Source organism: Halichoerus grypus, chromosome 10 (assembly GCF_964656455.1).
Source record: "Halichoerus grypus chromosome 10, mHalGry1.hap1.1, whole genome shotgun sequence".
In the NCBI taxonomy this organism is placed as follows: domain Eukaryota; kingdom Metazoa; phylum Chordata; class Mammalia; order Carnivora; family Phocidae; genus Halichoerus; species Halichoerus grypus.
This window is the reverse complement of record NC_135721.1, coordinates 86,419,909-86,435,528: the sequence shown is the minus strand read 5'-3', so window position 1 is coordinate 86,435,528 and position 15,620 is coordinate 86,419,909. Positions and strand designations below refer to the sequence as shown.

Sequence of the window (15,620 nt, the reverse complement as noted above, 5' to 3'; positions counted from 1 at the left end):
AAACACATCGGGAAGTGAGCAGAGAGGCAGAAGGTGAACAAGAGAGTAGGGGAGCAGGGAACCAGAAGACGAGAGGGTTCCAAGAGATGGTGCCTGACAGTGTCCAAGGCTGTAGGGAAATAAAGCTGAAGAAAAACTCAGTTGTGCCCAGTGGATTTAGGTGCCAGGAGGTCACTGGGGTCTTTAAACAAAGCAGTGTCTGTGGAGTGATGGGGGCAGGACTCGAACTACAAGGAAAGTGAGAGAATGGAGATGAGCATATAGGACTGTTTCAAGAATGTGGCTGCGAAGGAAGGAGAATGAGTGCAGCAAGGAAGTGAGGTGCAGGGATTTTTCTCTCTTTTAAGATGTAGAGACTGAGCATGGATAAGTGCCAATAGGAAGAAGTGGGGTGGGGGGAGCGGAGAGGAGAGAGAGAGAGAAAGAGAAAGAGAGAGAGAGAGGGAAATATACAGGGGAGAGATGGAATCTTTGAGGGAAGGAGATCCCTGAGAAGTAAGAGGACAATGTCCAGAGCAGAGGCGATGAATTTCCCTTTATCAGGAGATGGGACATAGTCAGGAGGAAGTTTGACCACGGAGCCCTATTTGACAGTTCGGGGCAGGAAGTTGAGGGATAAACGAGTAATGGAGGGCCGGACTCACCTTTATTTTGAAATAAACCACAAACTTAGTGATGGACGGGGTGGACTCCAGTCTGGCTGATGTGGGCATTTTCTCAGGTGTGTTCTTCTTCTGGATTACTCAGCCAGATGGGGCTAAAAAGCAATCTTGTAGGAGAAGACAGGAATGGGGGCTCAGGTCTGCAGTGGTTGAGCAGGGCTGGTGCAGAAGAAAATGCACCCAGGTGGATAAGGGTTTATCAGGGACTAATGTTTTGCTAGCACCTACGACCTGATATCATGGTCATTTTTGGAGGCTTGCTTTTCACATGGAAACCTAAGTTCCTAGCTTTATAGAATATGAATCAAAATTGAAGAGAAAGCTCCAAAGCATTGAGATCAAAGTGCCCCTTTGTACACACATCTTCAGCAAGCAGGCTTTCAGATTTCCCAATGCACATAATAATTTCTATTTTCATCTTTTAGTGAAAGACACTAATCACAAACCAGATATTCTGGATCCCATCGAGGACACACTGGAAGTAGAACTTGGTAAGGTGGGTTGTGTTATCACCCTTGAATGACATTATGCTTCTGGGAGTAAGTCTAAGTGTGATATAAGGAAAAGAACCTCGGGATTTTTTTTTTTAAGTATTTTATTTATTTGTCAGAGAGAGAGAGAGAGCACAAGCAGGGGGAGCAGCAGATAGAAGGAGAAGCAGGCTCCCCGCTGAGCAGGGAGCCCGATGCGGGACTCGATCCCAGGACCCTGGGATCATGACCTGAGCTAAAGGCAGACACTTAACGACTGAGTCGCCCAGGCATCCCAAAGCTTGGGATTTTAAGTCAAACAGAATTGAGTGTGAATCTTAGCTCAGCCACTGGCTACTTTTGTGATCTTAAGGTCATAAGTTACTTATTCTTTCTTAGCTTCAGTTACTTATGCTTTCTAAGCTTCAGGTTTTAAATCTGTAAACAGACGGAAGAAAACTGACCTCATCTGGATGCATCGAGAAATGTTGGATAACGTTTGTTAGGTGGCTGGTGCAGTGGACATGATCAATAGATTTTAGATTCTTCCGTAGTCATCACAGAAATAGCTGGTTATGTATATTAGGTCCATTGGTGAAGTCCGTAAATTTAACCAATTTACCAACATGAATAGCATGAATCTTTGCAAACATGGTGTTTGGTGTGGTCTTTAAGATAATTGTAGAGGAACTACATCCCCTGCTCAAGCAACTCATATTCCCAACTAGTGTCTTTTGGGTAGAGCTGCAGAGTGACTTTCCTCTTGGTCTCCTTGTATTTTATCAACTTCAATAACATCTACATTTTCCCGTACAGTAAAATAAGAACTGCTCTATTTAAAACCAAGTGCTGGTTGTTCCAATAAAATAAGTGCTCCTTTAAATGCTAAAATATTTAGAATTACAGAAATGTCAAAATAGATACTATGGTAGAAGACCGCTAGATGGCGGTATCAGTGTGTCCTGATTATGGAAATAGAATTTGGAAAACCAGCAGCATCACAAGAATGCAAGGAAGGAGGAAAGGAAAAAAAAAAATTAATAATTCAAAAATAGCCAAGCTACATATGGTTTTAGTAAATTTTAAAGAAATTACAGGGCAGAGGGACATTATTAAGGTGCAAAGACGATTTTTTTAAAGGTGAAAATTTGAGTTTGAGGCAGAGTATATCTGGATACCCCTTACGGAAAAAATGGGTAGAAAGAGGACAGTGTGATAATTTGCATCCCCACAGTAGTGCATTGCTCAAGAAACTGCTGAATATCTAAGTAATTTCTTCTTTAAACTACATTAGAGTAACCTCACAATTTTAATTTAATATGCAAATATTGGTCAGCAGTAAAATGTTCTTTCTTGACACACCTTGTACTCAACAGCAGCGTTGGAAGAGCAGGCTGGTCACTGAGGGGACTCCTCATTTTCCTGGTGTCTATCCTCAAACCACATCAGAATTCTTAGTGCTATGACCATATAGTCGCAGGTTTGAGATATAAGTATTGCCCACTGGAGACAAACAGACCTGGTCTTACTTGTTTCCAGATGAGAGACAGCTAGATGTTCGGTTATTTTCTGGCACACCTGTTTTTTACCTGCAAACGTGATGGCAGTCATGAATGGTCTTGGTGGGGGGAGTCTTCCTCCTGCATAGGACAGAGTGTTCTCACGGACTTCCTATCTTCTGTGTCGCCTTCATTTTCAGGAAAGCCTTTAACTCTAAACTGCACAGCACGATTTGGCTACCAAAAGAACTTTATGCCTGTAATAAAATGGTACATTAAAGATTCTGACCAGGAGTGGGAATTCCCAACATCTGAAGAGATCGGGTAAGAAGGAAATTAGCAGACGATATTCTTTGCCACCCACACTAAATGCTTTCACCTTTGGAAACCTTAAAAATGTACACCCAGAGGCGAGCCAACAGGCCCAGTTCACAGTGTGGCCACTAGCGCCAACTAGCGGTGACAAGAAGAGCATGGAAATGCAAAGGGCAGGTTCATTTTATTTTATTTTTTTATTTTATTTTATTTTTTTAAAGATTTTATTTATTTATTTGACAGAGAGAGACACAGCGAGAGAGGGAACACAAGCAGGGGGAGTGGGAGAGGGAGAAGCAGGCTTTCCGCTGAGCAGGGAGCCCGATGTGGGGCTCGATCTCAGGACCCTGGGATCATGACCTGAGCGGAAGGCAGACGCTTAACGACTGAGCCACCCAGGCGCCCCAGGGCAGGTTCATTTTAAACAGTCCTTTCTGACAGGCCATAAAATATTTAAGTTGTTGTGAAGCTCAGTTTGTATCAACAGTTTGATGGGGCTGCTTTAAACATCAAGCTGACAAGCAGACAGGCATACCGACCCAGGCTGCCTGAATAGAAGTAGCACGTCCAACTAATGGGAAAGAATGCTTACCCTCCCAACCCCATTTTTCCCAGTGCCATCCATTTAGAGTAGTGGTGAGTTCAGGGTTCCAAATCTTCAGTCATGAACAATCTGGAATGCACCCAGAGGAAAACGCACATTAATGAGTCTAACCAAAAATATGTGAAGCGATGAATAGTTGAAGCAATCCAAATGGAAAAGGAGATGCCGAGGTGAGATATCTGTCTTGAAGTCCTTGGAAGCAATTACGTTTTATGGAAACTAGACTTAGTTTGTTCCCCTCTGGAGCACAGAACCCCGATTAGTGGACAGAATTTACTGGGAAGACATTTTAGCTCAAGAGAAAGGAAAACTCTAGCTATTCAGAGCTAACCAATGCCTCATGAAGCTGGACTCTGGTCCCTGGAAGGATTAAGGGTTTGGATCCAATTGGTCAGGGCTGTCACTAAAAAATAGAGTTCCTTGTTTTTCCAAAATCTATTCCAAAGTAATAGTCTATGTATTAAGCTCTTCCTTCTGATTCTTAAAACATTTCCATGAACAAATGTACTATCTTGAAAAGTACGCATTACTACAAAAAGAACAAATTTTGATAACAGTAATAGAATTTAGCAAGAACTTCTAAGACAAGGGAAGTCACACAAGCCCTTGGGTTCGAATCTCTGTTTTCCACCTGTTGGCAATGTGACCCTTGACCCCTGCAAGACATCCCACCACCTGTAATCTATAGACACTTATGTCCACTTTGCAAGGTCCCTGTAGGGAGCTGATTCTGTAGAGGTGACATGCTTGTCATGGTCCCCGGCCAGTAGGAAGCATTCAGTGAATATGAGTTGGTATTGTAGGCTCCAAGCAACACGGCCTAAAACACCATCCACCTAAATAATATTCCTTCATGTAAAGACAGACTGTAGATCGGCAACTTTAGAGAACCCAAATAGTGAATAAATACTGAGACTTACAACTTGCTGGATGGGGCAGAATGGCACAGGGCCAGGATTCAGGCTGTCACTTCCAAGCAGAGTGACCTTGGACTGCCACCTACCTTCTGTGCCTGGTCTGCGTTGCTGGCCAAGTCAGGATGATCATACTCCTACCTCTTAGGGACTCCTGTAAGGTGAGGCATGCAGGAGACTCCATAGTCCACAGTTAGTGTTCAAAAGAGTGAGCACAGATACATGGTAAGCCCTGGGTGGAAGTGAGTCACTAGTCAATATTGTTCTTAAATTATTGTTATTGTCCGTTTTCAAGGGGAATGCTTAGAGTAATGAAGGTCAGATGAGACTCACCGTAAATTAAATTCTGGTGTAAATACATAAAATGATACCTAGCAGATTCAATAATCAAAAAATGGGCCCCCATCATAAGATGCTCAGTCTCAAGTTCTTCTGGGCACTCCCCTAGCTCTTCTGAAAGCTTAACTGTTGGCTGCTAATATGAATTCCAAATACTGCAAAAGGTGGTCAGTGCGTGCTACTGACTGAGTAAAGTATTCATTCTTCTTTCCTAGTGTTAAATCCACCAAAAAGGATAAAGTCATTGCCCGCGTTATCCACTTGAAAGAAGTTACTCAGAGGGATCTTCGCAGGAAGCTTATTTGCTTTGCCCAGAACTCCATCGGGAACACTACCCAGTCCATCCAACTGAAAGAAAAAAAAGGAGGTAAGCCTGGAATGTTGCCACACCATGCACACAACTGCTTTTATCTGAGAGGACAGGAATTTTCCTTAAGAATTGTAATGATGATGATAGCAATTAACATTTGTTAGATGCTGGGCACTATGCACTTTGCTTGTATTAAACCATTTAATACTTTGACCAAGGGCACATCACTATTAAGTTTCATATCAGTGATCCAGAACTGGTCCTCTTAACTAATACCCTGTGTATGGGTGCTGTGTTGGATAAGCCATTCATTCATTCATTCATTCACTCACTCATTTATTCATTCTACAAATACCTAAAGGGCATGTCCTGTGTAACAGGTATTGTGCTAGGACCTAGCTTCTTTTTAGGGTTTTCTTTTCCTGGCTTCTCAATCCAGAGAACGTGACGGTCGGGTATTGCAAAATGGAGAGAAGAGTCATCTTGCTCATTGCTCAGGGTGGTATGTGTAATATCACAGATCACAGCCTTTTAAAGGTGGAGTGGAAATTCCTGGTAAAGAATAGTTTTGAAATTTCTTTAAGAAGACACTCAATGATGAGCTTGATATCATTCATTCAATTAATAAGTGATTACAAGAACAAGCAAGTTTTGAATGCTACTGAGGCTTACATGAGACAAAATTTGTGCTTGGCCATAGTGGATGCTCTGTAATGGGGCTCCTGGCAGGAGAGGTGTGCGGAAGGTCTCATGTGTTAGGTACCGTGGAGGGTACAAAACCAAGCCACGCACAGCTCCTGGCCTCAGGAAGTTTAGACTTTACTGGTGATGATAGTGCATGAAAATAATTTATAATATACAATGAGAGGGGGCGCCTGGGTGGCTCAGTTGGTTAGACGACTGCCTTCGGCTCAGGTCATGATCCTGGAGTCCCTGGATCGAGTCCCGCATCGGGCTCCCTGCTCGGTGGGGAGTCTGCTTCTCCCTCTGACCCTCCCCCCTCTCATGTGCTCTCTCTCTCATTCTCTCTCTCTCAAATAAAAAAAAAAAAAAAAATCTACAATGAGAGGGATGCAAATGGGTGGTGTGGAGGTTTATGGGGGAAAAATAACTAAAAGTGGCCATGATCAGTTTCCCTGACCACCCCAATCAGGAATGGCCGGTTCCCGTGAATTGTCTCCAATTCATTGTCAGACAGTTCCCACAAGATGTAATTGTATGTATTTCCAGATTCAAGAGAATGCTTCCAAGAGAAGTGCTTTTGATAAAAATAATAGGGTCTGAAAAGGTGCTGGGGGGCCCACAGCGTTGGTTGGACTGTGGTCTCGTCCCAGGAAAGCTGTCTGTGCATTTGCTCATGGCTGCCATCTTTCCCCCAGCATTGTTCATATACATCCTACTTGGCACCGTCATGACCCTGGCAGGCGTGCTGATGGCAGCTGTTCTGCTCTACATGTACTGGATTGAAATAGTCCTGCTGTACCGAACCTACTGGAGCAAGGATGAGACGCTCGGGGGTAAGGTGACCCCCAACTTGCCTCTGAATTTTCCTCTCAGAACTGACTTCGAGGAAGAAACTCAAGAAATGGGTGTTCCCTGTTGGAGAAAGTCATGCCCCTCAGCCTTTGAGACCTTCTTCCAGGTCTGGTGGCTTCACACCTGGGAGAGCTGGGAGCAAGTGGATAAACAACTTTTTTTCAGTCCATTTACCAGGAATCTTGCTGACCGACGATGCTATTGTAGATAGAGCATGTTGGGCTCGAACATAATCTTGCTGTTCACCAACCTAACGCAATATGACAAATGACATAACGTCTCCTTAGTTTCCTCTCCTGTAAAATGGGATTGTAATCACAATCACAACGAATGCTCTGAGGACTCATTGAGTTAGGACATATTAATCATTTAGAACAGCATCTAGCACGTAGTAAACACTCAGTAGAAGCCAACTGTTATTATCTCTTGAGTACTGAGGGCATGCGAGTCGGGTGTATTAGCTGCTTCAACTGTCACAGCGATCCTGCAAGCCTGGCAGAGGGACATGAAGTCATGGGCCTGAAACTGAACTGCAAGATAGTGCTAGAATTGAGGATTTGGACCCAGGCGGTTTGGCTTAGAGCCCCCATAAGCTATTACCTCGGTTAGTCTCATCTGTAAGTCTTTGAAGATGGTGGCAATGTTTGAAAAGTGTTGAAATTCTATAAAATCCAAGTACTATTACAATGAATGAAGTTATCTGCTCACTTCCGCAGGAGATGGGATCATAGTGCTTATTGGTGTTTGCCTCTTTAGAATAGAAGAGCTGGTTTGAGTGTTTTTCTAGCCCCGGAGGTCCCTAAGATGAGAAAGTTTGCAGTTTTGCTTGGAAAGGGCAGGATCCCTTCTGCTGGATTCCGGAGCTAATTACTTCCCACGCCAGTGCTTGCCCCACGCTGGGAACACAGTGAGGAGCTGTCAGATCTATAGGAAAAGGACAAGTCAATCGTATCTTTCTTTAGACTAATAATTGAGAATTCATGCAAGCAGTCCTTAAGCCAAGAGTGTTTTTTTAGATTTATTTCTTTAAATTAGCTTCTTAGCTTTTACGAGTTGAGCAAGTTATTTAACCAATGTCATAATCATTCCCCTAGATGACTTATGCTTTTTTATTTTTTTACTGAAATGATATTTATCTTAAGATTCTAGAGCTTGTACAGAAGAGCCAATCAACCGTGAAACTTTTAAATCGCTCTTTTTACTTTGCACAGACAGTAACCTGATGAGGAGGCAGAACCTGGTTTTAAAGCACAGTGATTCGGTGCCCTTCTGTGGCCAATCTAATGTTTTATAGCAAAATGCCTGTTTTCTGTGAAGTTAATGCTGAATATCCAAAATTTTGGAGAGACATAGACGGGTGGAGTTGCAAAGGACCTAGGAGAGTTCTAATACTCCCACTGGCTAATTTTATTACCAAAGAAATTTAATGTTTCCAGATTATAGAAAAAGCCAAGCTCGCTGGAGTTTCACAGGGATATGGAAGGAATGGAGGTGACTAGGGTGTGTGTCACACATTTAAACCACATAGCCCTTCCCTGCTGGCCATGCCCCACGAGCCTCCTCCTTCCCACCGGGGCAGTGAGGAACTTTGCACATGAGCCTCCCGGGCCTCGATTCTTCGGCACCCCCCTTTCTTGTCTCCTGGACCTCCCCCGCTCCCTCTTCTTTTTTCTACTGCTGGCATTTCCATCCACCAGGGCCTCTCCTTATGTCCATGTTCAGCAAGTGTAGTGCCAATTGCATTAGCCCCCTGGGCTATTGCTTGCTATTGTAATGCTGCTATTTGCCAGTCATTGTGCAAAGGACTGGAATATGACTCGGGTATGTCCGGATGCCAATGTCCATGAGTTAACTTTTGAGATTCTCTACCTCTCTTGGTTGGCTAGTTATGTAGCACATCCCAGTACTCAATGTGCATTTGTAATCATCCGCTCCACAGAGGCACATGAGACTTTACGAATAGCCTGAGATGAGCTTCATAAATATGATTTCCCATCTAGAAATCAGGGGAAAAAGATATTTCTCTTGTGAGCCTGCTGTGAGCCAGACCCCAAGCACTTTATATACATTGTATCATGCAACCCTGAAAACTGTCCACCAGGGAGTTCTTACTACAGCATTTTACACATGGCGATTCTAATATAGGTGCATGTGCCGTCAGCTTTATCCTCTGCAAGGTGCTGGGTCTTGGCAGTGCTTTGCTCTCTGGATGTTACCATGCTTTGATGGAACAGACTCTTCTTTGATGTGTAACTCAGGAGATAGCAACAGCGCAGCGCAAAGAAAACTCAGAGGAACCCCCGGGTACATGTGATTTAATCACAGAAGTCACAGCTGTTTGATCTGACCTCAGTGAAAAGGCAGGAGTGCGTCATAAATTAGAATTTGAATCCGGTTGGACAGTCGACACCACTTAGCAGTGTGATTCTGAAATGGACACAGCTGCTGCTTTTTATTGTTAAATCAATGCAGTAAGGAGCCCAACACTTAATTCTTGCCCATATGTCGTAGGAGACAAGGCCCATGTATGTAAAACATATGTAAATGGTTGACTTTTTTTTTATCGTTTCTCTTCCTCAGATAAAAAGGTATTTGACGCTTTCGTATCCTATGCGAAACCGAGCTCTTTTGAGAGTGAGGCCGCTTTATCTCTGAGTGAGGAATACCTGGCTCTGAATCTATTCCCTGAAGTTTTGGAAAACAAATACGGATACAACTTGTGTTTGCTCGAAAGAGATGTGGCCCCCGGAGGAGGTAGGTCCTGCATGCCAAGAGAAGATCTAGAACAAAAAGGACGGTTGAATACAAGCACGCTCTGGGCTTTCCCGTCATTCCTTCTGTTGGGATATACCTCTTCTGGAAAGTTCCAGGAGCTTAGAATTTAGAATATGTTGGACCACAGCACAGGAGAATATGTGCTGCAGAGACATGTTCTGTCATCCAAAAAAAAAAAAAAAAAAAAAAAAATCCATCTTCAGAAAAAAATTATTAGGCCCTAGGCAGGCCTTCCTGAACAAAGATAGAATTCCTGGCTCCTCCGTAGGAAGTCATCTCTGTCATCCCAAACAGGGGGCCCCACCCCTCAGCACTGGATAAGGCCGGGCACAACGGCCACTCATCAAATGTGCAGATCTCATTCCGTCCCCCCACTTCCCCTGCCCCAGGCACCCCACCAGGGAGCCTGGGGCATTCCATGCCCCCCTGTTATCCCAGCCTGCCTTGTGCCCACAAGCTGGGCTCCTAGAGGAATTGAGAGTTTGAGGACACGGAACACAAAGAGAGGAATGTGAAGTCGGGAGTCACCGGACACCAGAGTCTATTTTCAACTGTCAGGAGCGTTGATACAGCAAAAGCAGCATAGCGAACGTGCTTCCCTTCCTCCTTCCCCAGGAGTGCCTTTGCAAGGAGCCCTCTGGGTAGATCTGGGGAGATTCGGAGATTCGGGGCTATTGAGACTCCAGGTTTAGCAATAACAGTTCCTTAAATTCTTTATTTCTAGTGTATGCTGAAGACATTGTGAACGTGATTAAGAAAAGTCGAAGAGGAATATTTATCCTGAGCCCCAACTATGTCAATGGACCTAGTATCTTTGAACTACAAGCCGCAGTGAATCTGGCCTTGGATGATCAAACACTGAAACTAATTTTAATTAAGTTCTGCTCCTTCCAAGAGCCAGAGTCTCTACCTCATCTTGTGAAAAGAGCTCTCCGGGTTTTGCCCACAGTCACTTGGAGAAACTTAAAATCAGTCCCTCCCAATTCCAGGTTCTGGACTCAGATGCGCTACCATATGCCAGTGAAAACCTCTAAAGAATTGCGGTGGAACCATCTCAGAAGTATCCCCGAATTGTTTCACTGGAAACGACTCAGTAAAACAGAAACCACTGGGAGGAGCTCCCAGCCTAGGGAACGGTGAAGCGGACCCTGAACCACCTCCTCCCCGCCCCTGGTGAGTAGAGATGTGGATGTGAGTGGAGATCCACACAGCACGGATCGAGTTGCTATAAGATGGGAAGTGTTTTGTCAACTCTGAGCAAGCCTGACAGGCCCTAGAATGACCCTGAAGCTCTGGTAGAGCCTCTGATAGCCTCTGGACCGAGGGAGAGTAAATTCTCCGGATGCTCACACACATTCAACACACAATACGCCTCAGGCTTTCCGAGCGGTCTGAGCAGAATTGGCAGATAGAGTCACTTTTGCTTTGTGGCTATCGACTACCATGTCTGCTATTTATTATACATATAAATTTATATATATTTGCAATCAAATAAATATTATTTTATTCGAAGTGACTGATTTAAACTTTGCTTAAAGCTTCTCTGTAAACAACAACAATACTTACTCCATGTTCACCCATTAACTCTGGAGCACAGAAAGTAAGTGGGAAAGGCAGAAACCGGGGGGACAAGGGGCAGACAGGGCCACCGTCAATCTCTACTCTGTCCTTGAGGGCAGTGTCCTCTCTGAGCAGATGAAATAGAGGAGGAGCCTTTCCTGTGGGGGATGGGGCATGGGGGGCCAGAAAGGGGGGAAGCCTTGTGCCAGACACAAGGCTAGGGGAGCAGAGTAGGGCTAACTTCAGCTCCTCCTTGTCCCCTTGGCCATTGGGTAGGACATGACATACACAACCTTACTCTGGGCCACTGGTAGTAGAGACCAAGTAGGTCATAATGATCAGGCCAATGAGGAGACAAGGAACAGCCTAGCACTTATAAAGTAGAAAGGCAGTAGCAGCCAAGGTACGAGTTTGGGAAGTAAATGTATACATTGGTTAAAAGACAGCAAGAATGGAGCTTGAACGGAGCTTTGGTCTGAGCTGTTTGCCTGTCGAGGCTGGCACTCCTTCTATGTGCTTCCTGACCTACTGATCTCAGCTGAGTCCTGAGTAACAGGGTGATTTGCTAGAGCACCCAGTAGTTGTCCTGATAGACAAGGCCGATCTCATTCTTGTAAGTTGGTTTTCCTTAGGGGAGTTCAATCTATAGTTACAAGAGTGTTCTGGTCCCAGAGGACTCTAAAATCTTCACACTCTGCCATCCCTGTCTGAATGGAATGATTCATCTGAGCCATAAAGACAGGCAACTTCTGGACTCATTCAAATATAATGTGTCCCATTCATTGGTCCGAATGCCATCCACGTTCAGAATGGCAAAAAGGCATCCTCATCTGGCCACTGCTTGGAGCCTGTATGAAATGCTCTTGAGTGGTTTTTCCACAGAGGCTCCCACATCAGAAAAACCACTGCGGCTCTGGCACCAAGCGACACCCTTGTTGGGAATTTCAGTGATGAAGTTAAAGATGAGTTAAAGGGTATAAATTATTCCTGGAGGAAGTTTCTTGTGGGAAGGCTCATTGCAGGGTGTCGGTGGGGAAGTGTCCACACTGCCATTGTGCCCTTGTGCTACGGCGATGGCCAGAACCTCTGCTTTTCCTGCCAACTCCTCCCTGAGCTCTAAGACTCAGAAACCTCTTTGGGCCAGTTGACCCAGGTTTATTTTATTCTAAAATAAATTTTGCTAAAACTGATCTATCCAGTGGTCTAGAGTTTTGTCCTTAGCTTAACAGAAACTCACACTGAGCCTCAGGTTTGTACATACTCAGAAAAGGGGGCTGGGGGAGGTCTATCTAAGCCAACATTTATGGAATATATTCTTGCCACGTTGGCAGATACACTGAAGATGACAAATCAGCATTAGGGACAAAGGTTGATTTACACTTCTTACATGCAAATCAACCAAAACAAAGTGGACAACTGAAACAAATTTTCTATATATAGGATGTCTCCTATATATGGTAATTAAACAGTTGAACTCAGTGGAATACAATGAGAAAAGAGTATATTTTCCCACTTCACTTTCTAGATAAGGTGACCATATGTTCTGGTTTTCTGGTAGCAGCAGTTACACCTGCTGTCTAACTACAATATCTCACTCTGAAAACATGCTCTACTTTGGATGATTGTCACTCTGCCTCTGACACACACTGGAAGGTACTCCTTACTAACTGTGGATGATACCTCAGGCAAATCTCACAACCATCCTGGGGTCTTCTGGGGTTTAATACCTACATTTTCTATCTCTGTTATTTCCAGATTACAGTTCCAGGTAAGATGTTGTAAATACACACCACCCTATCTTTCCCGCTCATTCCAACTATAAAATTTGAATAAAATGCTTAGAAAATCAGTTTGAGGATTTTGAAATGTAAATCAAAGCAGAATGACTGGAGAGAACAAGAATTCAAAGTTTCATGATTTTACTTTCCTCTGATATCCCTTGGCTTGGACTCAACACAGTCTGAAACCCGAAAGTGGATATTGGTAATAACAGAGAGTTCCAGAAGAAGCCCTCTCGTTTCACCGTGAAGACTGGGGAAGGAGTTTTCTAACACTCTTATATTTTTTCTTTTCCATGTTCTTTTACTTCCCAGCCTCTAGGCAATTCTGCAAAAGCAGAGGCAAGAGGGCCCTCAAGAGCCTCCATCTCTGTGGAAGGAGAATTGTCCACTTTGATACAAGAAGCTGTAGTCCCTAGAGAGTGTGGCAAACCTCTTTTGATTGTTTTTTTGGTTTCTCTGTCCTCTTACCATTTAGGTGTGGAGATAGAAGCAGTTGGGAAGTGCACTGTAGGGTATATAAACACCAACACTCTAGCCAGAGAACTGCAAAAAAGAGGTTAGGAGGCCTCTAGAACCAGAAAGTACCATGGGGATTGCAGACAGAAAGGACCCCAGGAAAGCAAACCCATGAAGTTGCTTGCAAACTCCTGGGCTCATCCCTAAGCTACATATCCATGAATCTGGCCCCAAATAGAATACTATAAATTTTGAGAATTGAACTATAGGATAGACCACTTCCAGAGTTCCAGACTGACCACTGAAAGGTGTATATATGGAATAAATCTAAATAGAACTAAAAGACAGTGAAATAGAACTGACATTGAAACCACAAGGCTGGTTAGAATTTGGGGCTTGAATCCAACTGGGTCAAGTACTTGCTAAACAAAAATAGCATTCTACATAGGATTTCAATAAGATCCAAAGTTGCATAACATAATATTTAAAATGTTCAGGACACAATCCACTGAAAACAAAAAAATTACATTTTCTGATAGGGTTTTCAATGTAGGTAGATATAACATATAAGTTAACTACAACATAAAAGAGAGAGGGTAGGGGAACTTATGTGGTGGTAAGGTATCTACATATCACTTGAAGTGGTAAAATATTGATTTTAAATAGAAAGTGAAAACATAAGTATGTTATATTTTAATGCCTTGGGCAACCACTAAAACAAACAAAGAAAAAACAAATTTAAACAAAAATAGAATAATGAAATTGTTTAATTTCCCCCCAAAAGAGGGAAGGAAAAGGAAAACAGGAATAAAAAACTGAGAAAGCAAAGAGAAATCAAGTAATAAAATGGTAGACATAAATCTAAACATATCGATAATTATATTAAATGTAAAATGTATAAACATAGCTATTAAAAGGCCAAGGTTATTAGAACACATTTTTTAAAAAAATGACCCAACTATAGTCCCTCTACAATAAACACATATCAAATATAATGATATAGGTAGGCTGAAAGTAAAAGTTAGATATAAATATATTATATGATTATTAATTAAGGGAAAGTTGGAGTGCCTGTATTAACATCAGCTTAAGTAGACTTCAGAGCCAAGAAAATTACTGGGATAAAGACAATATCATATGATGATTAAAAGGATAAATTTGCTAAAAAGATGTAACAATCTTAAATGTGTATGCACATAACAACAGAGATTCAAAATATGCAAAGTAAAAACTGACAACTAAAAGAAGAAATAGATAAATCCACGCTTGTACTTGGAGCCTTTAATATTCTCCTCTCAGGTACTGATAAAACTAGTAAACAGAACTTAAGCAAGGACAGAGAACCGAACAATACCCTTTCATTGGTAATTTCTGGATCTATTTGACAATTATAGCAGAACACTCAACAACAGCAGAATACATGTTATTTTGATGTACATATAGGACGTTTTCCATGATAGACTATATCCTAAGTCATAAAGCAAACATTACCAAAAATAAAAGAATTATACAAAATATGTTCTCTATAATGGATTTAAACTAGAAATTAATGACAGAATGTGACAGGAAAAAAATCTCAAAACACTTGGAAATTAAACAACACATTTCTAAATAATCCCTGGCTAAAACAGGAAGCCTCAAATTAAATAGTATTTTCAAATGAAGGAAAATGCAATATATCAAAATTTGCAGGATGAGGCCAAAATTGTGCTTCGGGGGAAATTTAAAGTGTTAAGTGCTTATATTAGAAAAGGAAAATGTCTCAAATTAATAATCTAAATTTCCACTTTAGCAAGAAGAGGGAGGAAATAATAAAGGTAAGAGTACAAAATGATTATATTCATTATACTGAATACAGGAAAACAACAGAGAAAATTAACACCACCAAAAGCTGGATCTTTGAAAAGATCAAAAAATTGATAAATCCCTAGCAGCACTGATCAAGAAAAAAAGAGAGAAGACACAAATTACCAATATTAGGGGTGACTGGGTGGCTCAGTTGGTTAAGTGTCTGCCTTCAGCTCAGGTCATGATCCCAGGGTCCTGAGATCGAGCCCTGCGTTGCGCTCCCTGCTTAGTGGGAAGCCTGCTTCTCCCTCTCCCTCTGCCTCTCCCTCTGCTTGTGCTCTCTCTCTCTGTCAAATAAATAAATAAAATCTTTTTTAAAGAATTATCAAAGTCAAGAATGAAATAAATGGCAACACTACAGACCCTGCACATCTTAAAGGGTTAAGAAGAGAATACTATGGATAACTATATGGACATGTATTGGGCAACCTAAATGAAATGAACAAATTCTAAAAAAACCCCAAAAACTCAAGCTATCAAAACATATCCAAGATGAAATAGAAAAACGGAATTGCACATAACTATTAAATAAATTGAATTTGTAATTTAAA

General features: G+C 42.3%; 1 protein-coding gene across 2 annotated transcripts in view; it reads left to right on the top strand.

Annotated features, from left to right (window-relative positions):
• IL18RAP (interleukin 18 receptor accessory protein) overlaps nucleotides 1–15,391 on the top strand; it is a 30,081-nt gene extending 14,690 nt beyond the window's left edge. Inside the window, exons 5-11 of one of the 2 annotated variants that reach the window (XM_036089510.2) lie at nucleotides 1,088–1,153; nucleotides 2,832–2,955; nucleotides 5,019–5,170; nucleotides 6,493–6,630; nucleotides 9,230–9,403; nucleotides 10,149–10,597; nucleotides 13,078–15,391. In XM_036089510.2, coding sequence (XP_035945403.1) covers nucleotides 1,088–1,153; nucleotides 2,832–2,955; nucleotides 5,019–5,170; nucleotides 6,493–6,630; nucleotides 9,230–9,403; nucleotides 10,149–10,564 — 1,070 coding nt within the window. In that variant the 3' untranslated portion in view covers nucleotides 10,565–10,597; nucleotides 13,078–15,391. Of the gene's footprint in view, nucleotides 1–1,087; nucleotides 1,154–2,831; nucleotides 2,956–5,018; nucleotides 5,171–6,492; nucleotides 6,631–9,229; nucleotides 9,404–10,148; nucleotides 10,937–13,077 lie in introns of those variants that run through there. The other variant, XM_036089509.2, reaches the window with a different exon arrangement.
• The last annotated feature ends 229 nt before the right edge of the window (nucleotides 15,392–15,620 follow it).